The sequence below is a fragment of the Rhinopithecus roxellana genome, chromosome 6 (genome assembly GCF_007565055.1).
Source record: "Rhinopithecus roxellana isolate Shanxi Qingling chromosome 6, ASM756505v1, whole genome shotgun sequence".
NCBI classification, from domain to species: domain Eukaryota; kingdom Metazoa; phylum Chordata; class Mammalia; order Primates; family Cercopithecidae; genus Rhinopithecus; species Rhinopithecus roxellana.
In genome coordinates this window covers 48,953,736-48,979,306 of record NC_044554.1, presented here as the reverse complement: position 1 = coordinate 48,979,306, position 25,571 = coordinate 48,953,736, and the positions used below count along the sequence as shown (strand labels likewise).

The following is a 25,571-nucleotide window of genomic DNA, read 5'->3' as shown; positions in this document are numbered from 1 at the left end:
AACATGGTGAAACCCCATCTCTACTAAAAATACAAAAATTAGCTGGGCGTGGTGGCACACACCTATAATCCCAGCTACTCGAGAGGCTGAGGCAGGAGAATCACTTGAACCCAGGAGGCAGAGGTTGCAGTGAGCCGAGATCACACTACTGCAATCCAGCCTGGGTGACAGAGTGAGAAGACTCCATCTAAAAAAAAAAAAAAAAAAGTTAAAATTAGCACCAAATGCTTTACAGGTAAAATAAAGTTTTTAGCTGCATATGTTTAAATAACTTTTTAGATTATAAAAAATACACATACAAAACAGAAAGGCACAAAGACAGCAAAAACTGCATGGGATCTCACATCCAAGGATAACCGCTGAGAACATGAAAGTGCTGACTCTTCCAGCCTTTATACTATACACATCTAGGCCTGTTGTTTTGTTTTTATAAAACTGGAATCATGTAATACAGACAGTTTTATAATCTGCTTTTTAAACACAACAACTATACAACATTTAGCTGTTTTCGTTTGCATTCAAATTCATAAGGGTTCCAATAACTCATTTCTCAGAAAACCAAGAGAAATATTCTTTTTTTTTGAGATGGAGTCTGGCTCTGTGCCCAGGATGGAGCGCAATGGCGTGATCTCAGCTCATTGCAACCTCTACCTCCTGGATTCAAGTGGTTCTCCTGCCTCAGCCTTCCGAGGAGCTGGGACTACAGACGCACGCCACCAGGCCCGGCTAATTTTTGTATTTTTAGTAGAGATGGGGTTTCACCATTTTGGCCAGGATGGTTTCGATCTCTTGACCTCATGATCTGCCCGCCTCAGCCTCCCAAAGTGCTAGGATCACAGGCATGAGCCACGGCGCCTGGCCAAGAAATATTCTTATTAAAATGTAAGTACATAAGGCCAGGCATGGTGGCTCAGGCCTGTAATCCCAGCACTTTGAGAAGCCGAGGTGGGTGGATTATCTGAGGTCGGGAATTCCAGACCAGTCTGGCCGACATGTTCAAACTCCGTCTCTACTAAAAATACAAAAATTGGCCGGGCACGGTGGCTCAAGCCTGTAATCCCAGCACTTTGGGAGGCCGAGACGGGCGGATCACGAGGTCAGGAGATCGAGACCATCCTGGTTAACACGGTGAAACCCCGTCTCTACTAAAAAATACAAAAAACTAGCCGGGCGAGGTGGCGGGCGCCTGTAGTCCCAGCTACTCGGGAGGCTGAGGCAGGAGAATGGCGTAAACCCGGGAGGCGGAGCTTGCAGTGAGCTGAGATCCGGCCACTGTACTCCAGCCTGGGCGACAGAGCGAGACTCTGTCTCAAAAAAAAAAAAAAAAAAAAAATTAGCTGGGCGTGGTGGCGCACACCTGTAATCCCAGCTACTCAGAAGGCTGAGGCAGGAGAATCGCTTGAACTTGGGAGGTGGAGGTTGCAGCGAACTGAGATTGCGCCACGGTACTCCAGCCAGGGCACCAAAGTGAGACTCCATCTCAAAAAAAGATAAAAATAAAAAATAAATATATACGTATATATATTTTTCCAGACAAGGTCTTACTCTGTCTCCCAGTCTGAAGTGCAAGGGCGCAGTCATAGCTCACTGCAGCCTCAAGTTCCTGGGCTCAAGTGATCCTCCCACTTCAGCCTCCCAAGTACCTAGATACTACAGGTGCATGCCACCATGCCCAGTCAATTTTTTTTTTAATTTTTCATAGAGACAGTGTCTCACTATGTTGCCCAGGCCTAATAAACACTATGTGATGAAAAGAAAAAAGTAAATAACCCTAAAGTCTTTAATGTTAAGTCTTTAATGAGAAATGCAAATAAATCGTGTCTCAGTAAATTACGAGAAGAGAATCAACTGCAGAATAAACATCTTTAGTAAATCTTTTGCTCATGTGCATTAACTAACACTCTTGAAAACCAGGATTAATTTGCTGTACCTTCTTAATATTCCTTTGAAATTCCTTATGGCGCACAGGTAGTGTAGCAAATAACTGCTGTACGCTGACTGTGGTCCCTCTGGGGCGGGGGTAGGGGGCTTTCTGGATGATTTTCCCATTGTGATCAAACACCAGTCGAGTCCCAACCTTTGCTGATGCATGGCAGGTGGAAATGGTGATGTCGCTGTGAGAGAATACCAGGCATGGTGTGTTCAGTGACAGGCCCATGATGTTGGGCACTGACTACTCTTTCCTTCGCTTGCTTTTCCCTCAAAACTTCCTAAAAACCTGATGATCCCTTTGAGATCATCAAGATCTAAATGGCTGAGGAGTCATCATAAAATCTAAGTTTTGGCATCTAAAAGACAGTGAGACAGAGAGCACTAAACATGCTTTGTTTTGATACGAGCTTTGATTTCATTTTTCAGCTTGAACTGCAAAACCATAAATGATCTCAAGATTCATTTATTCACAAATAGAGATTTGTTTTGTTATTACTCTTCGAACAAATTTTTTTAAAAGAATCTAAAATACATTATAATTAAAATGTATATGTAGGGCAGAGTGCGGTGGCTCATGCCTGTTATTCCAGCACTTTGGGAGGCCGAGGCGGGCAGATCACTTGAGGCCAGGAGTTCGAGACCAGCCTGGGCAACATGGCAAAACCCCATCTCTACTAAAAATACAAAAATTAGCCAGGAGTGGTGGTACACGCCTATAGTACCAGCTCCTCAGGAGGCTCAGGCACGAGAATCACTTGAACCTGGAAGGCAGAGATTGCAGTGAGCCAAGACTGTGCCACTGCACTCCAGCCTGGGTGACAGAGCAAAACTCTTTCTAAAAAAAAAAAAAAATACATATATATACACACATACATATATATATATATATATATATATGTATATAATTATTTATAAAAATTCAGTATCTGTGCTATAATTAAATAGTGCTTTGGTTAAATGTTTCCCTAAAAACTGATAATGAAAACCAATGGTAACTATCATTTATTACCTATATGTTATGTTAAAATTGAGAAGTTACTGTTTTAATAAGGGTAACCATTTTTTTCAACAATACTATTTGCTTCGTTTCATTCATTTATTGCTCACATTTCAGAAGTACTATGACTTAGATTGGCAGTGAGACAAAAGAGAATTCAGAAGCTAGAAGCTGAGATGCTGAGATAGAAAATTGTCAATAATGACGATTCCAATTAATTTTCAGAGAGGTTTTTCTAAGGGGTCAAGTGAATGGATAAAAATATTGTATCACCTCAGTGCACAAAGTGAGCTCAGAGCTTCCCCCCGAAAGCCAAAAGTTTCAACCTGAGTTAGGTCAGCAAACTCTTGAATCTTAGATGTGTGATGTTTCAGAGCTGAAAGAGAGTGTAAAGTAAGGATTAAGATCTCTCAAGTGCTGTAACAACAAATATACATGATATCTAGTAACTGGCTTTAAAAAACTGCTTTTGCGTTTCCCAAGACAGTGTTACTCACAATTCTGGGACATGTAGCCCAATTATTTTATAATAGGATTAGAAAAAGTCAACTTACTTAAGCCTTCGAAGTTTTCTTCTTCTACCCCACATCCATTGTCTGAAACTTCAATGAGATCCACTCCATAGTCCTTAAGCTTTAGATCTAGAAAGTTTAAAATGTTTACATATTTATTAAAAATGGACCCATGCTATAAGTTTTTATATTGACATTATTTATAACATATGCAAATTTAAGAGTCATAACAATACCTTTAGTTACATATACTAGTGTCGTTTTGTATATTTCATTTTTATAAAGTCCTTTCTGGTTATTTACTAGCCCAGACTAAATAGTTTAGCTTTTTCTTTCTTTCCTCTTTTTTTTTTTCCTAGGCTAGTCAAGTGAAGCAGTTGGAGTGGAAAAGGAACAAAAAATATCTGTAACTGGTTGTGATCAATTAGTTGTAAAACCGTTGCACTTTGACCAGCCTTTTCTTTTGAAAGAAATAATTTTAACATACCCAGTAAAGAGAAAAGGGGCTGGGCGCAGTGGTTCATGCCTGTAATCCCAGCACTTTGGGAGGCCAAAGTGAGCAGATCATCTGAGGTCAGGAGTTGGAAACTAGCCTGACCAACACGGAGAAATCCTGTCTCTACTAAAAATACAAAATTAGCCAGGCTTGGTGGTGCATGCCTGTAATCCCAGCTACTCGGGAAGCTGAGGCAGGAGAATCGCTTGAACCCAGGAGGCGGAGGTTGCAGTGAGCCGAGATCGTGCCGTTGCACTACAGCCTGGGCAACAAGAGCAAAACTCCACCTCCAAAAAAAAAAAAAAGAGAGAGAGAATGGGTTCTGGAATCAGACTTCCTGGATCCTATTTTATTAGCTTTATAATCTCAAAAAAAGGAAATTTCCTATCCCTTAATTTCCTCATCTGTAAAATGGAGATAATAAGTTCTATCTCATAAAGTTATTCTGCAGATTAACTTTTTATGTTTTTTTATTTTTTTTATTTTTTTTATTTTTTATTTTTTTTGAGACGGAGTCTCGCTCTGTCACCCAGGCTGGAGTGCAGTGGCCAGATCTCAGCTCACTGCAAGCTCCGCCTCCCGGGTTTACGCCATTCTCCTGCCTCAGCCTCCCGAGTAGCTGGGACTACAGGCGCCGCCACCTCGCCCGGCTAGTTTTTTGTAGTTTTTAGTAGAGCCGGGGTTTCACCGTGTTAGCCAGGATGGTCTCGATCTCCTGACCTTGTGATCCGCCCGTCTCGGCCTCCCAAAGTGCTGGGATTACAGGCTTGAGCCACCGCGCCCGGCCTATGTTTTTTTATTTTATTACTTTCTTTTTTTTCTTTTCTTGTCTTTTTTTTTTGAGATGGAGTTTTGCTCGTCACCCAGGCTGGAGTACAGTGGCATGATCTTGGCTCACTGCAACCTCCACCTCTCAGGTTCAAGCAATTCTCCTCCCTCAGCCTCCTGAGGAGCTGAGATTACAGCCATGCACCACCACATCTGGCTAATTTTTGTATTTTTAGTAGAGACAGGGTTTCACCATGTTGGTTAAGCTGGTCTCGAACTCCTGACCTCAAACGATCAGCCCCCCTCAGCCTCCCAAAGTGCTGAGATTACAGATGTCAGCCACTACTCCAGGCCTATTTTATTTTATGTTTTTGAGACAGTCTTGCTCTGTCCTCAGGCTGGTGTGCAGTGGCATGATCTCGGCTCACTGCAACCTCCGCCTCCCGGGTTCAAGCAATTCTCGTGCCTCAGTCTCCCAAGTAGCTGGGATTACAGGCTTCTGCCACCAGGTCCAGCTAATTTTTGTATTTTTAGTAGAGACAGTTTTACCACTTTGGAGAGGCTGGTCTCGAACTTCTTTTTTTTTTTTTTTTTTTTTTTTTGAGACGGAGTCTCGCTCTGTCGCCCAGGCTGGAGTGCAGTGGCCGGATCTCAGCTCACTGCAAGCTCCGCCTCCCGGGTTCCCGCCATTCTCCTGCCTCAGCCTCCGGAGTAGCTGGGACTACAGGCACCCGCCACCGCGCCCGGCTAGTTTTTTGTATTTTTTTTTAGTAGAGATGGGGTTTCACCGTATTAGCCAGGATGGTCTCGATCTCCTGATCTCGTGATCCGCCCGTCTCGGCCTCCCAAAGTGCTGGGATTACAGGCTTGAGCCACCGCGCCCGGCCATTGAACTTCTGACCTCAGGTATCCACTCGTCTTGGCCTCCCAAAGCGCTGGGATTACAGGTGTGAGCTACCACGCCCGGCCTACTTCAATTTTTAATAGAGACAAGGTCTCACCATGTTGGCCAGGTTGGTCTTGAACTCTTGGCCTCAAGCAATTCCCCCATCTCAGCCTCTCAAAGGGCTAGGATTACAGGCATGAGACACCACGCCCAGCTATTTTGCGTATTAAATATTTCTGTGTAATTCTTAGCATAACACCTGCCTGGCACACCATAAGAACACAAAAAAGGCTGTTATTACTACCTAGCTAAGTACTAGGCACATAATAGGTGCTAATTTTAACTTAAAAATAATACTTTACGACTACATCAACACTTGACAGTCTTGTTTCAATAACAAATGCTTCTTGACTACAACATTCACTGATCATTTCTTGTGGCTTAAAACTCTCCCAAACTTACCAATATTAGTGGCACCAGCATCCAGACTGTTTTCTACTAACTCCTTCACCGCAGTGCTTAGACTCAGTACCACCTGCCCAGAGCAAATCTGATGGACTGACTTCCAATCAATAGGTTTGATGGCCTTAGCAGGTTCTGTACTAAAGAAATCAGTTACAAGAAACAAAGCAAGTATTCAGCTATATATTTTCATCCTGATTTTCACTGTGGGAAATGACTCAACACTGTAAATAGTTTATGGGTCTAATCTATTCATTTATTATATTAGCAAACACATTTATTATATCCAGAAATAGAAACACTGCTTTACAATCCTTAAACATGTACCCAAAATACTTCTGGATAGATACTTCGAATTCAACAGATCCTTACTATCTAATTATACTAGGATCCACATGGAGAAAACATACATTGTATCTCTCAAATTACCAAAATCTTTGGCAACAATGGTGTCTTCTTTCTTGAAAAGTGAAACCATGACTGGCTGCAGTGGCTCATGCCTGTAATCCCAGTACTTTGGGAGGCAGAGGCAGGTGGATCACTTGAGGTCAGGAGTTCGAGACCAGCCTGGCCAACATGGTGAAACCCCATCTCTACTAAAAATACAAAAAATTAGCCAGGCATGGTAGTGGGCGCCTGTAATCCCAGCTACTCAGGAGGCTGAGGCAGGAGAATCGCTTAAACCCGGGAGGTGGAGGTTGTAGTGAGCCGAGATTGCGGCATTGCACTCCAGCCTGGGCGAAAGAGCAAAAAAAAAAAAAAAAAAAAAAAAAAAGTGAAAGCAACATAATTTCCCACATAATTAGAAAAACAGTATGCTAGAAAATACACAATGTTTAAGTCAAAATCATATTGGAATTTGGGTACCAGTTATAAAACTCTTCCTTCTACACAGTTGCCTTTGCCTTTGATACCCTACTCCAAATTGAAGCTGCCAGCTGCTATCTCAGCAAAGACCCTCAAAGTTCTTGCTGTACGAGCTTTAAGAGTTTTATAACGGTTTCATCTCCCTTCATTCCCTGCTCCAATCCATCCTCCACTCTATCACCAGAGCTATTTTTGAAATCACAGATCTGGTCAAATAATTTTTCTGCTTAAAAATTTACTAGTGCCCCACTTCCTACTATATGAAATTTAAAATCTAGTCATCACTGCACCCAAAACTACCTTCTTTTCAGAATCTCTCTAATCCTTTCCCTTCATCAAGTCCCCTACGTTAATATTATTATTATTAGTAGTAGTAGTAGTAGTAGTATTTGAGACAGAGTCTCACCCTGTCGCCCAGGCTAGAGTGCAATGGCATGATCTTGGCTCACTGCAACCTCTGTCTCCCAGGTTCAAGCGATTCTCCTGTCTCAGCCTCCCAAGTAGCTGGGATTACAGGCGCCCACCATCACACCCGGCTAATTTTTGTGTTTTTAGTAGAGACCGGGTTTCACCATGTTGACCAGGCTGGTCTTGAACTCCTGACCTCAGGTGATCTGCTTGCCTCGGCCTCCCAAAGTGCTAGGATTACAGGCGTGAGCCACCGCAACCGGCCGTCCCCTACATTGTACCACAGTGAACAACTGCTTCCTGAACATCACAAGCTCTTTTAGACACTACAGTGTATAAGCAGGTCTCTGTCTAAACTGCTCTCCTCTTCCTCCTCTGCCCAACCAATGTCTGCTCATCCAAAGAATGTATCCTGTGTGTTCATTAACGTAGCAATTTCCAGTAAACAGTTTAATTGATAACTTGTTAAGAGAAGGCAGGAAACCTCCATGAAAGAGAAATCACTGGGTGTTTCCTACAGCATTTAACACATCAGAGGCCTTCAATAAACCCTTATGAAATAACCAAACCTCTTTACTCTTCATTCTACCCTGCTAAGAATCTCACCCAAGTCTGTCTACCATGTGAAACTGCAGATGATCTCAAAGAAAATGGAAAGAAGTATCTCTAAAAATAAGTTTATTTGGCAACACACTATAGGCTACAGGTCCACTTCTTTTTTTTGAGATGGAGTCTTGCTGTGTTGCCCAGGCCGGACTGCAGTGGCGCAATCTCAGCTCACTGCAACCTCCACCTCCTGGGTTCCAGAGATTCTCCTGCCTCAGCCTCCCAAGTAGCTAGGATTACAGGCTCCCGCCACCATCCCCGGTTAATTTTTGTATTTTCAGTAGAAACGGTATTTCACCATGTTGGCAAGGCTGGTCATGAACTCCTGACCTCATGATTCACCCACCTTGGCCTCCCAAAGTGCTGGGATTATAGGCGTGAGCCGCCGCCGCCCGGCCCACTTCAGATATTTATTTTGAGGAGGAAGCGCATTTAGATACAGACCCCAGATTTATTTAAATGTCTCAATACATTTAAATGTAGTTACCTAAACATATCTAATATATTTAAATGCAGAAAGCAAATTTGCGTTTACAAATCTGACACGGAATGCAACTGTGCTAGCCAAGATTCGGTGTAGCTTACCATCCAGAAATCACATACCCTAACAGGTAGAAATCACATACCCTAACGGGTAGAAATGCATTGCATTTTTTTTAAACTGCGCGGCTATGCAAATTAGGATGTGTCTGGACGCTTTACCGTCCCCAAAATAATCTCAATTTTTTAAAAAGGCCAGGCACAGTGCATCACTCCTGTAATTCCAGCACTTAGGGGTGCCGAGGCGGGCAGATTGCTTGAGCTCAGGAGTTTGAGACCAGCCTGGGCAACACAGCGAAATCCCCGGCTCTACAAAAAAAATTAAAAATAAAATAATATAAAAATAAAAATAAAAATAAAAAGGAAGAGAGAACAGGTGGAAAGAAAATGCATTCAGTCTATGGGGATTTCACGCTCCGGTTTCAAGTCCACGGCCCTGTGATGGGATGTGGGCAAGGCCTGTCTGGGACGGGTCGAACCCAACTCCTTACAGGGCCGAATCCTTTGCCCGCAGCCCAGGACCCCGAAGGAGCTTGCTTCGGCCTCAAGGCGCACCCAAGGGGCACCGGATCGCTGGGGCGCTGAGGTCGCTGCTCCGGGGCCTCCACGCGGCGGCTTCGCCACGCGCCTCGGCCATGTTTCCCGCATTTCCAGGGAGGCTGGAACGCCGTGGTTGTCAAAGAGGGCGCGCGAGAGGGGAGACCGCGAGCCCGGCTCACCTCGAGCTCTCAGCTCGCTCCATGGATGCAACACCCGATCCGCCTGGGGACTGGGAAAGTTCCCTCCACGGCTCCCACAGGCGCTCCGCCTCCTGGGCTCCCATTGGCTGCTTTCGACGTTGTGCTCCACCCTTTCCGGGCGGGGCGGCAAAAATACTTCCCGTCTCCCCTTTTCGCCTATTGGCTCTGTCAGAGGTCGAGTCCGTGACGTCAAAAAGCCTGGGTCAATCAGAGCACACCAGACTGCGTTTTCCCAAACGCCCGCAGCAGGGTCAGAAGGGAGGTGGCCGCCCTCGGTCGTGGCCTCTGACGGTTTCTGAGCGTTGGTGGCTGGCACGCGCTCCCCGCTCTTGCTTTGGTTCTGCCATGCCGATGTACCAGGTAAAGCCCTATCACGGGGGTGGCGCGCCTCTCCGTGTGGAGCTTCCCACCTGCATGTACCGGCTCCCCAACGTGCACGGCAGGAGCGGCGGCCCGGCGCCCGGCGCTGGCCACGTGCAGGTAGGAGCGCGGGTTCCCCCGCCCAGTGCGCACGCGCGGCGGCCGGCTGCTGGACCGGGTCCCCACAGGCCGGAGCGAATGCATCCCACCCGGTTCACGGCCCCACCCCGGCATCTGTGCCGGCCGGCCAGGGACTCACCCAAACTTTTCTCTTTTAAAAGATTTATCCAGGCCAGGCGCTGTGGCTCACGCCTGTAATCCCAGCACTTTGGGAGGCCGAGGCTGGCGGATCACCTGAGGTTGGGAGTTCGAGACCAGCCTGGCCAACATGGTGCAACCTCGTCTCTACTAAAAATACAAAAATTAGCGGGGTGTGGTGGCAGGCGCCCGTAATCCCAGCTACTCGGGAGGCTGAGGCAGGAGAATCGTTTGAACCCTGGAGGCGGGGTTTGCAGTGAGCTGAGATCGAGTCATTGCATTGCACTCCAGCCTGGGCAACAAAAGCGAAACTGTCTCAAAAAAAAAAAAAATATATATATATATATATATATATCTTTCCAGGTCGGGTGCGGTGGTTCATGCCTGGAGTCTCAGCACTTTGGGAGACCGAGGTGGGAAGATCGCTTGAGCCCCAAGAGTTTGAGACCAGCCTGAGCAACATAGCGAGACCCTTGTCTCTATTTTTTAAATGTTTTAATTAAAATAAAAATCTGTCCTTTTTATGTATATATATATATATGGTTGCTTAAACATTTTAGTTCAGAGATTCTACCCTCTGAAGAGTGAATAGCACATAAATGCTCATTTTGAGGAATTACAAAGCGAACCCCAGGGTCACCACGGTCCAGGTTGACACACACTGTCACCCCTCAATTCTTTCCACTTAAACCTTCCCTCCCCACCCCCAACCCCAGGTCCTGATTTTTTATGGTAATTATGTCCTGCTTGTCTCTATTATTTTGTCAACTCAGTATTTATCCCTAAACAACATAGTCTGGTTTTTTGTTTTTTTTTGTTTTTTTCAGACGGAGTCTTGCTCTGTTGCCCAGGCTGTAGTGCAGTGGTGCGATCTCAGCTCACTGCAACCTCTGCCTCCCAGGTTCAAGCAATTCTCCCGCCTCAGCCTCCTGAGTAGCTGAGATTACAGGCACCGTCCACTGGACCTGGCTAATTTTTGTATTTTTAGTAGAAACGGGGTTTCACCACGTTGGCCAGGCTGGTCTCGAACTCCTGACCTCAAGCGATCCACCCGCCTCGACCTCCCAAAGTGCTGGGATTACAGGCATGAGCCACTGCACCCGGCCCCTAAACAATAGTCTTTGATATAGGTAAGCATACAGCATATAGTCTGATGTGTCTGGCTTTTTTTTTTTTTATATGTAGAGATGGGGTCTCACCCCATCTCTACCTAAAAGGTGGTTATCGAGACCCGAGGTGGTCTCGATCTCCTGGCCTCAAGCGATCCTCTAACCCCAGCCTCCCAAAGTGCTGGGATTATAAACATGAGCCACTGGTGTCCAGCCCTGGCTTCTTTTTTGTAGACATTATTTTAGGAGTCATTTTATTGTAACATCAGAAGTATTCATCTTCTCTGTAGTATACTGTTCTATTGCATGGCTCTCCACCATACACTTAATCCATCCTACTTGCTCAGGGACACTGGATTATTTTCCATTTTAACCTGCTATGAACAATTCTGCAGTGAATATTCTTATACAGAGGAGCAAGCATGGGGTATGTACTAATGAACGGGACTCCTGGCTCAGTGGCCCACCTGGCTTTCCACTCTACTAAATTGTTTTCCAGAGTTGTTATACTGGTTTACATGCTCACTCACTGCTTACCTCGCTCACTGCTTACCGGCAGGGTGGAAGAATTCCTGATATTTGCACCCTGCCCAAAACTGGTGGGTGTAGCGTGGTATCCTAGGGTAGTTTTAGTTTGGATTTCTCCAGACTTCTCTAAGTTGAGGACCTTTTCATATTCACTGGCCGCTTTGATTGCTCTTTTGTAATGTACCTGCTCAAGTCTTTCACTCTTTTCTCATTGCAAACATACATCCTAGGTTTCCAGCAGGAGAAACAGGCCTGTCTATTCTGACACAAGATGGGTGAATCGGTAACTTTTCTGGTCTGTTTTCCCACTGCTTGTTATCCTTCTGCTTTCTTTAATGGCTTTCTGCCTAGATCAGGAGGGACGGACTTTCTTTTGAAACCCAGTAACACTACGTGTTATTTCAGTACAGAGCTAAGACAGAAATAGCAGACATGGTTCAATGGTCCCTGCACCTAGACAGTGCCATGGAAACAGGGCCCAGTCACCCTCCAACTGCACAGTTCCATGAAACCAGAAAGACAACCCAGGTTGGAGAATGTCACCTTTCATTGAAGGCCAAGTTTTGCAGGGTCTGCTTTACTTGTGTTTAAGTCTGCTGCCTAACTTCCTGTGGCCTTTTGTGAACTTACAACTTAGAGGACACGTAATCCCACTCTTCCAGCAATTTTTCTAGGAGATGATAACAATGTGGACAAATAATTAGCAATAAAACATCTTGGCCAGGCGCGGTGGTTCACGTCTGTAATCCCAGCACTTTGGGAGACCAAGGCAGGAGATCACTTGAACCTAGTTCAAAACCAATCTGGGCAACATGGTGAAACCCCATTTTTACAAAAAGTACAACACTTAGCCAGGTGTGGTAGCATGTGCCTGTAGTTCCAGCTACTCAGGAGGCTGAGGTGGGAGGATCACTTGAGCCCAGGAGGTCAGGGCTGCATTGAGCTGTGATCGTGCCACTGCATTCCAGCCTGGGCAACGGAGTGAAACCCCGTCTCAAAAAAAGCAATCAAGCATCTCCAGGGTAAAGGAGAGCAACATGAAGAATAAGCTGTTTATAAATACATATAAATTGAAACAAATTGATAAAAACAGTATACCACATCACAATCTAGTCTCAGCAAGGAAAACAGCAGGCCAACATTACAAGGCACCAATGACATAAAACAGATCTTGAACATTTTGGTATTACTCAGATCATGAAGGACTAGATCAGGCTGCACTCAGGGCTTAAAAATCACAAGCCACATTACACATATAGTACTTCAGACAGTCTTCATTCCTGACTGGGTTTTGTTTTTGAGATGGAATCTCGCTCTGTCGCCCAGGCTGGAGTGCAGTGTCGCGATCTCGGCTCACTGCAGCTGCCGTCTCCCGGGTTCAAGCAATTCTCCTGTCTCAGCCTCCCCAGTAGCTGGGATTGCAGGTGCCCGCCACCATGGCCAACTAATTTTTTGTATTTTTGGTAGAGACGGGGTTTCACCATGTTGGCCAGGCTGGTCTTGATCTCCTGACCTCAAGTGATCTGCCCGCCTTGGCCTCACAAAGTGCTGTGATTACAGGCGTGAGCCACCGCGCCTGGCTCTGACTGAGGTTTGAATCCAGTAGGTGCATTTTTGGCCCTATTGGAGCAGACACCCTACTGCCATTTGTGGAAATTAGCAAGCTTATACACAAACAATGTACAGATAAAGGCTGGTTAAGAGAGATTGGAAATATGACTCAGGACTTACCATTAAGTAACAGAATATTACACAGGTAGTAGCCCTCCCTGTTACACATCTTGCTTTCAAATTTATTTTCAGTCAGCACCTAATTTTTTTTTTTTTTTTTTTTGAGATGGAGTCGCCCTGTCCCTCAGGCTAGAGTGCAGTGGTGCGATCTCGGCTCACTGCACTCTCCACCTCCTAGGTCCAAGTGGTTCTCCTGCCTCAGCCTCTGAGTAGCTGAGACTACAGGTGCTCACCACCAAGCCCAGCTAATTTTTGTGTTTCAGTAGAAATGGAGTCTCATCATGCTGTCCTCTTGAACTCCTGACCTCAAGTGATCCACCCACCTGGCCCTTCCAAAGTGCTGGATTTACAGGTGTGAGCCACCGTGCCTGGCCAGCACCCAATAATTTAATTGGCATACTGAACTCTGTTCCACCCAGAAGTCAGTGGACTTCACATTGCTCTGCTGTTTGATCTTAAATAAGAGCAGCAGGCTAGGAGAGGTGAGAAAGTGCTGATTAAGCCCGAGGGTAAATAGGAGTTAAGCAAAGAGAAGAGGGAAGAGTGATGCAGATAGAGGGAAAAGCACAGGAAGATCCTGTGGTCGGAGCCAGCGTGGTGTTTTAGGAACTCCTAGGACAGTGTAGCTAGAGTACAGAGCAAAGGAGGAAATTGGGTGAGGTAAGGTAGCCAGAGGCCAAATGATACAAGATGTCTGTAAAGCCATGTTAAATGTTTGACATTTTATCCTAAGCACCTAGGAGGTTAGCAAGGGGGAGACAGTGACAACATCTGAAATTATTTTTTTGAGACGGAGTCTCGCTCTTGTCACCCAGGGTGTAGTGCAGTGGCGCGATCTCTGCTCACTGCAACCTCCGCCTCCCAGGTTCAAGCAATTCTCCTGCCTCAGCCTCCTGAGTAGCTGGGATTACAGGCACCCACACCACACCCAGCTATATTTTTTGTACTTTTAGTAGAGACAGGGGTTTCACAATGTTGGCCAGGCTGGTCTCGAACTCCTGACCTCAGGTGATCTGCCCGCCTCGGCCTCCCAAAGTGCTAGGACTTACAGGCATGAGTCACTGCGCCCGGCCCTGAGTTTCTTTTTAAAAATCTTTCTAGCTGCCATCTTAAAGGATGGATCGCAGGGATGGACTAGAATGGGTGCAAGGTGGAATAGGCTAGGCGAAATGGTGGACTGGCTGGGCGTGCTGGCTCACGTCTGTCTTCCTAGCACTTTGGGAGCTGAGGTGGGAGGATGGCTTGAGGACAGGAGTTTGAGACCAGCCTGAGCAACATAGCGTAGTTCTCTGTCTCTACAAAAAAAAATTAAAACTTAGCCAGGCTTGGTGGTGCACATCTGTAGTCCCAGGCACTCAGGAGACTAAGGCAGGAGGATCACTTGAGCTCAGGAAGTCAAGGCTGCAGTGGGCCATGATCACACCATTGCACTCCAGCCTGGGCAACAGAATGAGACCCTGTCTCCAGGACAAAAGAAAAGCCAATAAAACGATTTGGGGAATTGATTAGCTCCATGGGTATGCTTCCAAGCTAAAAAACTGTTTTAACCCATGTTCCCTTTTCCCTATTTGTATAAATTACTGAGTTACATTCTCATTGCTACTTATTTAAGCAAAGTATTCTTAGTTTGTTAAGAACAAAGAACTAAAAATTGTGTTCATTTTCTATCTTTCCCTGTTCTTAGACTAAATTACGTGAAATCGGAACCATACAATTTCAGAGTGGCTTTCAGCCACAACTTTTAAGTTTTTTTTTTGTTTTTTTTTTTTTGAGACAGAGTCTTGCTCTATCACCCAGGCTGGAGTGCAGTGGTGTGATCTCGGCTCACTGCAACCTCCACCTCCTGGGTTCAAGCGATTCTCCTGCCTCAGCCTCCCGAGTAGCTGGGATTATAGGCATGCGCCACCACGCCAGCTAATTTTTGTATTTCTAGTAGAGACAGGGTTTCACCATGTTGGCCAAGCTGGTCTTGAACTCCTGACCTCAGATGATCTGCCTGCCTGGACCTCCCAAAGTGCTGGGATTACAGGCGTGAGCCACCGCACCCAGCCCATAGTGTCCTCTTTTAAAGGGTGGGAGGTTTGGTGAGCGCATGGCAAAGTAAGACAAGTGATCAAATTTAAACAACACTGTTCTGATGGGAGAGGAAATGAACATTTGGCTGTTGGTTTGTTTAGGAAGAGTCTAACCCATCTCTGCAAGCTCTTGAGTCCCGCCAAGATGATATTTTAAAACGTCTGTATGAGTTGAAAGCTGCAGTTGATGGTCTCTCCAAGATGATTCAAACACCAGATGCAGACTTGGATGTAACCAACATAATCCAAGCGGATGAGCCCACGACCTTAACCACCAATGTGCTGGACTTGAATTCAGTGCTTGGGAAGGTAAGTTCGTTTTGAAAGCTGAAATGTTAGTAGATGCTGAGTGGTTAGTACAGGGAAATTGTGCTACTGTGATTAAAGCCTTAGCTTTCAGGCCGGGCGCGATGGCTCACACCTGTAATCCCAGCACTTTGGGAGGCAGAGGCAGGCGGATCACAAGGTCAGGAGATCCAGACCATCCTGGCAAACATGCTGAAACCCCATCTCTACTAAAATACAAAAAATTAGCTGGGTGTGGTGGTGGGCGCCTGTAGTCCCAGCTACTCAGGAGGCTGAGGCAGAAGAATGGCGTGAACCCGGGAGGCAGAGCTTGCAGTGAGCGGAGATCGTGCCACTGTACTCCAGCCTGGGCGACAGAGCAAGACTCCGTCTCAAAAAAAAAAAACAAAGATTGGGCGCAGTGGCTCAAGCCTATAATCCCAGCACTTTGGGAGGCCGAGACAGGCAGATCACGAGGTCAGGAGATCGAGACCATTCCGGCTAACACGGTGAAACCCCGTCTCTACCAAAAAATACAAAAAAAACACTAGCAGGTCGAGGTGGCGGGCGCCTGTAGTCCCAGCTACTCGGGAGGCTGAGGCAGGAGAATGGCGTAAACCCGGGAGGCGGAGCTTGCAGTGAGCTGAGATCCGGCCACTGCACTCCAGCCCAGGCGACAGAGTGAGACTCCGTCTCAAAAAAAAAAAAAAAAGCCTTAGCTTTCTGATTTTCAAAGGCACAGCCAAGAGCATATTCATATTTTTTTCCTCCTCTAAATGAGTGTGCCTTTGCACAGAACAGATTCACAAGGCAGGAGTGAAGTCAAAACAAGCTCTAAAGCCTCTTCTTGACTTCTCAGACCAAGTAGAGGACAGGGAGGATGTGTAGGCAGAGGAGGAGTGGAGGAGAGTTACAGCCTCTGCCAGTCCAGGCATGGGTCCAGCAGCCTCTGAGCCCTGGAAGAACAGATCTCAGCTTGTTTGCTCAGTGTTCCCCAGAGGTTCAGCAGAGGCAGCCCAGACTCTCTTTGATAGTAGGCCAACTTTTAGAACCGTGACTGCCCAAGCACAAAAATCCTACCCGTCCTTTTGAAATGTATTGCTCAGGCCAGTCACAGTCTCATATTTCAAGTGCATTTTGCTTGAATTCAGTTTGCTGTATTACAAGTAAGTTGCATCAGCCGGCTCTCAGGATTGAAGTTTACAGGGTTTAGCTAATTTAGGGGAGAATCTGATATGCAAAGGAAGACCATCTCGTTTGTTACAATGAAGTGGTATTTATTTGAGGATGCAAAAAGGGTTTGTCCCAAGAATCCCTACCAATAGCCTCCTCTAGAATGGGTGATAGAATAGCACTACTTAAAGCCCTGAAAAATGCAAGCATTGTGGTGTCTCACCCAGGGCTGGGATATTTGGTAACCTCAGTACCTCTGCATTCATGTATTCCTTCCACTGCTCCCTCATTCATCCAGTACTTGTTGGCATGCACTGAGGACTCAGATGAGGCGCAGCCAGGCCCTCAGGGAGCCGGAGCCTAGCAGATGAGTTTTCGAGCATGAGCAGCCATAACAGTCATTTCTCAGGGTGCTGGGGAGGCATCTCAGAGCATGTGGTGCTCAAGATGAATTTTGAAACCTCAGAAGACCCAGCGTCAAGTAATACAATATGTTCAGGGAACTGCAAGTCATTCCGCGTAGGCTGACGTGTGGGACATTGGTCAGGAGTGGCAGGCGGGGTACAGAAAGCCAAGGAGTCTGGCTGTGAGTGTTCACATCATCGCATTCATTATTTCGAGTGAAAGTGTAGAAGAAATAAGAGAGTCTTTATCTAAAAAGGCTGTCATGCATGGGTTTGGATTTATAACAGGCCCATCCCCCTGGACCTCTCATAGTGCCCCATGCCAGAGCAAACTGTGGCCCCGAACCATTGCCTGGCCTCTGTGCCCATGGGTCACTGGCACTGAAGAGGGTTACCCAGTGGGAAAAAACAAGGCTATGAGTCTGAGCACTTCAGTTAACGCCTAGTATTTTAGAATCTCCCCATCCCTCATCACCAGTGATACCTTGAGCCAACACCCCTTCTTAAGGGGTTCTTCATGGAAACATCTTTACACAAATTGGCTGTGGTCAGCTGTTCTGTTGGAAAGATTCAGTAGCTGGAATAATTGCAGGTTAAAAGGGGCAAATAGAAGTGTCATTCCTAGGCCAGGCACCATGGCTCCCATCTGTAATCCCAGCACTTTGGGAGGCCAAGACAGACAGGTCATTTGAGGTCAGCAGTTTGAGAACAGCCTGGGCAACACGGCAAAACCCCATCTCTACTAAAAATAATTTTTAAAAAAAATTAACCGGGCGTGGTGGCAGGCACCTGTAGTCCCAGCCACTCAGGAAGCTGAGGCAGGAGAATCACTTGAACCTGGGGAGGCAGAGGTTGCAGGCAGCAGAGATCATCCACTGTACCCCAGCCTGTGTGATAGAGTGAGACTGTCTAAAAAAAAAAAAACAAAAAGTGTCATTTCTGATATGCTGTTTTATTTGACAGTGGAGTCAACTTTTTTTTTTTTTTTTTTTTTTTTTTGAGACGGAGTCTGGCTCTGTCGCCCAGGCTGGAGTGCAGTGGCCAGATCTCAGCTCACTGCAAGCTCCGTCTCCCGGGTATACGCCATTCTCCTGCCTCAGCCTCCCGAGTAGCTGGGACTACAGGCGCCCACCACCTCGCCCGGCTAGTTTTTTGTATTTTTTAGTAGAGACGGGGTTTCACCGTGTTAGCCAGGATGGTCTCGATCTCCTGACCTCGTGATCCGCCCGCCTCGGCCTCCCAAAGTGCTGGGATTACAGGCTTGAGCCACCGCGCCCGGCCAAGTCAACTTTTTATTCTTTGGGGGTAAGGGGGTGGAGTCAGCTCATATCCCAGCTCCACTCCATCCTGAGCGAGTGGCCTTGGCGAAGTTACTGGCTGCAACCTGGGGAAGATGCTAGTGCCTTCTTCATGGAAGTGGAGGAGTCAGATAACCCTGGTTAGGTTCTTAGACTCGCACCTGGCACAGTGGCACTCTCCGATTACTGTTATTCCTACAATGTCTTGCTCTTTCCCCAGGATTATGGGGCGCTGAAAGACATCGTGATCAACGCGAACCCGGCCTCCCCTCCCCTCTCCCTGCTCGTGCTGCACAGGCTGCTCTGTGAGCACTTTAGGGTCCTGTCCACGGTGCACACGCACTCCTCAGTCAAGAGTGTGCCTGAAAACCTTCTCAAGTGCTTTGGAGAACAGAATAAAAAACAGCCCCGCCAAGAGTATCAGCTGGGATTCACTTTAATTTGGAAGAATGGTAAGTAGATGGGACTGAGTTAAACTTACACACGGCTGCCCCTTGAACACCACGAGTTTGACCTGCATGAGTCCATTTACATGTGGATTTTTTTCTTTTCTTTTTGAGACAGAGTCTCGCTGTGTCACCCAGGCTGGAGTGCAGTGGCACAATCTTGGCTCACTGCAACCTCCACCTCTGGGTTCAAGCGATTCTCCTGCCTCAGCCTCCTGAGTAGCAGGCATTATAGGCACGCGCCACCATGCCCAGCTAATTTTTTGTGTGTTTTTAGTAGAGACGGTTTCACCACGTTGGTCAGGCTGGTCTCAAACTCCTGACCTCGTGATCCACCTGCCTTGGCCTCCCAAAGTGCTGGGATTACAGACGTGAGCCACCATGCCTGGGCCTCATGTGGATTTTTTTTCAAATAACTATCTTGGAAAATTTTTTGGAGATTTGCAACAATTTGAAAAAACTAGCAGACAAACCACATAGCCTAGAAATAGCAAATCAAGGCTGTGTGCGGTGGCTTACGCCTGTAATCCCAGCACTTTGTAAGGTCAAGGCAGGCAGATCACAAGGTCAGGAGTTTGAGACCAACCTGACCAACATGGTGAAACCCCGTCTCTACTAAAAATACAAAACTTAGCCAGGTGTGGTAGCGGGCGCCTGTAATCCCAGCTACTCGGGAGGCGGAGGCAGGAGAATCTCTTGAACCCAGGAGGCGGAGGTTGCAGCCAGCCAAGATCACGCCATTGTACTCCAGCCTGGGCGACAGAACAAGACTCCATCTCAAAAAAAAAAAAGAAAGAAGAAAAATATCAAAACAAGTAAGAAAAAGCCATGAGGCATAAAATATTTACATACTAGGCCGGGCGCGGTGACTCAAGCCTGTAATCCCAGCACTTTGGGAGGCCGAGATGGGCGGATCACGAGGTCAGGAGATCGAGACCACCCTGGCTAACATGGTGAAACCCCGTCTCTACTAAAAAAAAAATACAAAAAACGAGCCGGGCGAGGTGGCGGGCGCCTGTAGTCCCAGCTACTTGGGAGGCTGAGGCAGGAGAATGGCGTAAACCCGGGAGGCAGAGCTTGCAGTGAGCTGAGATCCAGCCACCGCACTCCAGCCCGGGTGACAGAGCGAAACTCCGTCTCAAAAAAAAAAGAAAAAAAAAAAAAAAATTTACATACTAGTCTATTATTTGCTACCACAAAATGTACACAAATCTATTTTAAGAAGTTAAAATGTATCAAAACTTACACACACACACACACACACTATACATGGCACCACCTGCAGTTGAGAGAAATGTAAACAAACGTGAGGATGAGCATGAAATCCTAACTGCGTAACATTAACTGTAGAACAAACATACTGTACTGCTGGAATAATTTCACAGCCGCCTCAAGCGTGGGGAGTGTCTGCTTCATTCTGCTTCAGACACCCTGTGACGCCAGTCATCTCGGTGTGAGCAGCTAATTCACCTCTCCAGGAAATTGCATGTTGCAGTCAAAAGTGATCTCTTGGGAGGCCAAGGTGGGTGGATCACGAGGTCAGGAGATCGAGACCATCCTGGCTAACACGGTGAAACCCTGTCTCTACTAAAAAATACAAAAAAAATTAGCCGGGCATGGTGGCAGGTGCCTGTGGTCCCAGCTACTTGGGAGGCTGAGGCAGGAGAATGGCGTGAACCCGGGAGGTGGAGCTTGCAGTGAGCCGAGATTGCGCCACTGCACTCCAGCCTGGGCGAGACTCCGTCTCAAAAAAAAAGTGATCTCTTGAGGTTCTTGGGTATTTTTCATCATGTTTTGGGTATGTTTCCATCGTGCATGGCCATAAACCTTGACTAACACTGTGGGGCACTTACAAAGTGTCTCTTGTGATACTGAAAGTGCTCCCAAGAAGCAGAGAAAAGTCAAGATATTACATGAAAAACTTGAATTGCTTGATATATACCAGAGGTCTGCAGCTGCCACTTCAAGATAAATGAATTCAGTGTAAGAACCATTGTTTTAAAAAAGGGAAATTTTCGGTCAGGCACAGTGGCTCACGCCTGTAATCCCAGCACTTTGGAGGCCAAGGTGGGCGGATCACAAGGTCAAGAGATAAAGATCATCCTGGCCAACATGGTGAAACCCCCTCTCTACTAAAAATACAAGAATTAGCTGGGCTTGGTGGTGTGTGCCTGTAGTCCCAGCTACTCGGGAGGCTGAGGCAGGAGGATCACTTGAACCTGGGAGGTGGAGGTTGCAGTGAGCCGAGATAGCACCACTGCACTCCACAGCCTGGTGACAGAGCGAGACTCCGTCTCAAAAAAAAAAAAAGGGAAATTCATGAAGGCATCAATATAGCTTTACCAGGAGGTGCAAAAACCTTGCACTTTTTGCAAAATACCTATTTATCTTGTATTGAAAATGTAGCTTTTGGCCAGGTGCGGTGGTTCATTCCTGTAATCCCAGCACTTTGGGAGGCCAAGGTGGGTGGATCACCTGAGATCAGGAGTTCGAGACCAGCCTGACCAATATGGTGAAACCCTATCTCTACTAAAAGCACAAAAAGGAGCCCAGCATGGTGACCTTCACCTGTAGTCCCAGCTACTCGGGAGACTGAGACAGGAGCATTGCTTGAACCCAGGAGGCAGAGGTTGTAGTGAGCCAAGATCGCGCCAGTACAGTCCAGCCTGGGATACAGAGTGAGACTCCATCTCAAAAAAAAAAAGAAAAGAAAATGCAGCTTTTATGTGGGGTGCAGGATTCCTGTTAGAAAGGCATACCTATAGACTCTCTTATGAGTTGAGAAAAAGCAAAGTCATTATATGACAACTTGAAGCCAAAGGAAGGTGAAAGATCTAAAGCTGGAGAGTTTAATGCCAGCAAACGATGGTTTGATAATTTTAGGAAAAGGTTTGGCTTTTAAAAATGTCAAGATCACAGGAGAAGCAGCTTCTGCTAACCAAGAGGCAGCAGACAAGTTCCCAGATGCCATTAAGAAAATCATGGAGGAGAAGGGATACCTGTGTCAACATGTTTTTAATGCAGACAAAACTGCCCTAATCTGGGGTGGGGGTGGGGAACCACAAAGGACATTTATTAGTAAAGAAGAGAAGTGAGTCCCAGGATTGAAGGCAGGGAGTGCTAGGCTAACCCTCCTGTTTTGTGCAGGTGCAGCTGTGTTTATGATCAGGAGAGCTCTTATCTGTAAAGCTGCTAACGCCCAAGACTTCACAGGAAAAGATAAACACAGCTGCTCGTCTTTTGGTTCTACAACACCTGGACAAGAACCCTTTTTCTGGATTAATTCCATTGGTGCCTTGTCCCTGAAGTCAGGATGTACCTTGCCAGTAAGGGACACCTTTGAAAGTTCTTCAGTGCTCCAGTCACTCAGAGCCCCATGAGTTAACACCAAGGGTGTCAAAGCCATCTGCTTGCCCCCTAACACAACATGGATCAAAAAGTCGTAAGAACCTTTGAGGCTCATTACACACAGTATTATATGAAAGAATTGTCAGTGCTATGAAAGAGAACACTGGCTAGGCATGCCTGTAATCCCAGCTACTTGGGAGGCTGAGGCAGGAGAATTGCTTGAACCCGGGAGGTGGAGGTTGTAGTGAGATCCTGCCACTGCACTCCAGCCTGGGTGACAGAGCAAGACTCCATCTCAAAACAAAAAGCAAAAGAGAGAGAACCCTGATAGAACATCTTGAAGAGTCTGGAAGGATTACATCATTGAAGAGGCCATCATTGTATACAAAGCTGTGAAAGCCATCACGGTGAAACAGTACACTCCTGCTGGAGAAACCTGTGTCCAGATGTGTGTGACTTCACAGGATCTACGACAACCAAGGAAACCATGAAATAGATCACAGATGGGGCAAAAGTGGGTGGTGAAGAGTTTCAGGGTACAGATCTTGGAGAAATTCAAGGGCTGACAGACACTGCACAGAAGAGTTAACATAAGACAGCTTAATGGGAAGAAGTGTTTCCAAGCCAGTGCCAGATGTTAAGGAAGAAGACCTAGGAGAAGCCGGGCTGGAAAACAGATTTCCATTGGACAGTCTGGGAGAAGGCCTCTGATCATTCGAGGCTGCTTTTGACTTCTTTTATGACCTGGAGTCTTCTATGATACAAGCAGTGAAACTAAAGCAAACGGTGGAAGGGTTCATGCTGCATAGAACTATTTTTAGAGAAAGCAAAAGGCAAACAGTCAGACAAATTATGATGTATTTCCCTAAAGCTACACCATGCTTGCCTCTCCTCCTTTCCTGCCTCCCTTTCCACCTCTGCCACCCAAGACAGCAAGACCAACCCCTCTTAGCGACATGAGGACAGTGGGATGAAGACCTTTAAGATGATCCGCTTCAACTTAACAAATAGTAAATTATCATTTTCTTTTTAAGAGGCAGGGTCTTGCTGTGTCACCCAGGCTGGAATGCAGTGGTACGGTCACAGCTCACCACAGCCTCAACCTTCTGGGCTCAAGTGATCCTCCCACCTCAGCCTCCGAAGCAGCAGGGACTACAGGTGTGAGCCACCATGCCCAGCATCCTTATTATTTTCTAACATTTTCTCAAGTTTATCGTAAGAATATAGCATATGATATATAGACCATACAAAGTGTGTGAATCAACTGTCATGGGTAAGGCTTCCCATCAATCTTAGTGCTTAAGATTTGGAGGAGTCAAAAGTTTTATGTGGATTTTCGCTGCACGGCAGTGGGGAGTCAGTGCCCCTAACCCCCACACTGTTCAAGGGTCAGCTGTCCTGTATGATGAGATGTGCAACATGGTTTTGATACGAGGCAGCAAGGGGTTAGGACACTGTGTGGCATACCGGCCATACAGCGATTTGTATCAGGTCAGATATTCTAAGTCTAGAAAGCCTGTGGGGTAGTTCTAGAGGAGGAGCAGAGATGAAACACCGCAAAGATGCCCTTGTTCCTCTGCAAAGTTTAGGGTCTCTGAGTGAGACACAGCTCAAGGGGGGACTGTGAGCATTGGAGGAAGGGGGTTCTGTCCAACCAGGCAAAGCAGGGGAGTCATGGCTATCACAGCCATCTTGCCCTCACATTCTAGAACTTACTGTCATAGGGACATTGAAATTATCTTCTCATATGGCCATATAAAGATAGGATGTCAGGTACTCACTATCCCACAGATGTATGCCTCTTCTGGTTATGTTGATATGGAAGGAAGCAAGTTCTTGTCATTCATACCTTAACTGCCCTCAGCCTCTCAGAAAGCGATTATGAGGCCAAGAGCCTGGGAGATGCAACTCCTGGGTTTCCAGCCCTCAGCCCCCAAATCCTTAGGCAGCAGGGATTGGAGCAGGTGGTCTGAGGTCCCTTCCAGCTTCAGAACTGTCATAATCAAATACCAGGAATGGCTTTTTGGTTACTTTGTTAACATAGTTTGCACTTAAACCCTTTTCAGTATTAAGCATCTTAAGAGACTGACTGAAAATGTGATGTTCTTATTGAAAACACCCTTTCCCGTGTCATCAGTCTATGGTGTTTGGTGACTGTCCCCTTCCCCATTGTGCAAGTACTTCCCTCACAGGGCTGCTCTGGTGATGCTACCTCTCATGTGTTTTTTCTTTTCAGTGCCGAAGACGCAGATGAAATTCAGCGTCCAGACGATGTGCCCCATCGAAGGAGAAGGGAACATTGCACGTTTCTTGTTCTCTCTGTTTGGCCAGAAGCATAATGCTGTCAACGCAACCCTTATAGATAGCTGGGTAGATATTGCGATTTTTCAGTTAAAAGAGGGAAGCAGTAAAGAAAAATCTGCTGTTTTCCGTTCTATGAACTCAGCTCTTGGGAAGAGCCCTTGGCTCGCCGGGAATGAACTCACCGTAGCAGACGTGGTGCTGTGGTCTGTGCTCCAGCAGACCGGAGGCTGCAGTGTGACAGTGCCAGCCAACGTGCAGAGGTGGATGAGGTCTTGTGAAAACCTGGCTCCTTTTAACACGGCCCTCAAGCTCCTTAAGTGAATTTCCGTTACCGATTTTAAAGGGTTTAGATTTTAAGAATGGTGCTCTTTCATGCCTATTATCAGTAAGGGGACTTGTATTAGAGTCAAAGTCTTTTTATTTAGGCCAGTTGTCAAATGTCAATAAAAGCATCATGTAATTTGTGGTTTTCATTTTATTTAAATTCAGCAAAATCATATGCCATCTACCGTGATGACTGCCAACTCCATGGCAGACCCTTTCTGGGATTCAAAAATCACTTCTTCAGATCGCTGCCTCTGAGGGATGTACAGATTGGCTGGGGAGTTGAGTGCTACAATAAAGGAGGAAGTACCAGGGAACGGGAACAGTGCAGGGCAAACACGGGAAAGAGATCTGAGCTGCCTGGAGATCACCTGGGGTGAGGAGTACAAAGCTTTGCAAGGGTGTGGTTTTGGAATGCCGCTAAACTGAAGGTGGAGAAAACAGATAAAAAGATTGGAAGTTGCGGCCGGACGCGGTGGCTCACGCCTGTAATCCCAGCACTTTGGGAGGCCGAAGCAGGCAGATCACGAGGTCAGGAGATCCAGACCATCCTGGCTAACGCAGTGAAACCTCGTCTCTACTAAAAATACAAAAAAATTAGCCGGGTGTGGTGGCGGGCGCCTGTAGTCCCCTACTCGGGAGGCTGAGGCAGGAGAATGGCGTGAACCCAGGAGGCGGAGCTTGCAGTGAGCCGAGATGGCGCCACTGCACTCC

At 46.5% G+C, this 25,571-nt stretch overlaps 2 protein-coding genes and 1 non-coding gene across 5 annotated transcripts in view; 2 read left to right on the top strand and 1 right to left on the bottom strand.

The window, feature by feature from the left end:
• Positions 1–9,453, bottom strand: part of PMS2 (PMS1 homolog 2, mismatch repair system component) — a 40,421-nt gene extending 30,968 nt beyond the window's left edge. For both annotated transcript variants that reach the window (XM_030932197.1, XM_030932198.1), the window contains exons 1-5: positions 9,194–9,453; positions 6,054–6,193; positions 3,484–3,570; positions 3,203–3,305; positions 1,931–2,114 (exon numbers count right to left, since the gene is read on the bottom strand). In XM_030932197.1, coding sequence (XP_030788057.1) covers positions 1,931–2,114; positions 3,203–3,305; positions 3,484–3,570; positions 6,054–6,193; positions 9,194–9,297 — 618 coding nt within the window. In that variant the 5' untranslated portion in view covers positions 9,298–9,453. The remainder of the gene's footprint in view (positions 1–1,930; positions 2,115–3,202; positions 3,306–3,483; positions 3,571–6,053; positions 6,194–9,193) is intronic.
• On the top strand, positions 9,447–24,996 carry AIMP2 (aminoacyl tRNA synthetase complex interacting multifunctional protein 2). 2 transcript variants are annotated; one of them, XM_010367736.1, is made up of 4 exons: positions 9,447–9,694; positions 15,378–15,584; positions 18,656–18,887; positions 24,466–24,996. In XM_010367736.1, the coding sequence occupies exons 1-4, from the start codon at positions 9,560–9,562 to the stop codon at positions 24,852–24,854; spliced, it is 963 nt and encodes a 320-aa protein (XP_010366038.1). In that variant the 5' UTR covers positions 9,447–9,559; the 3' UTR covers positions 24,855–24,996. The 2 variants fall into 2 exon arrangements, with proteins under 2 accessions (XP_010366038.1, XP_010366039.1); XM_010367737.2 differs by having other exon boundaries at positions 9,451–9,574.
• Positions 17,403–17,538, top strand: LOC115898481. Its single transcript, XR_004058208.1, has one exon. It is a non-coding gene; the product is annotated as a small nucleolar RNA SNORA42/SNORA80 family (small nucleolar RNA).
• Positions 24,997–25,571: the final 575 nt, after the last annotated feature.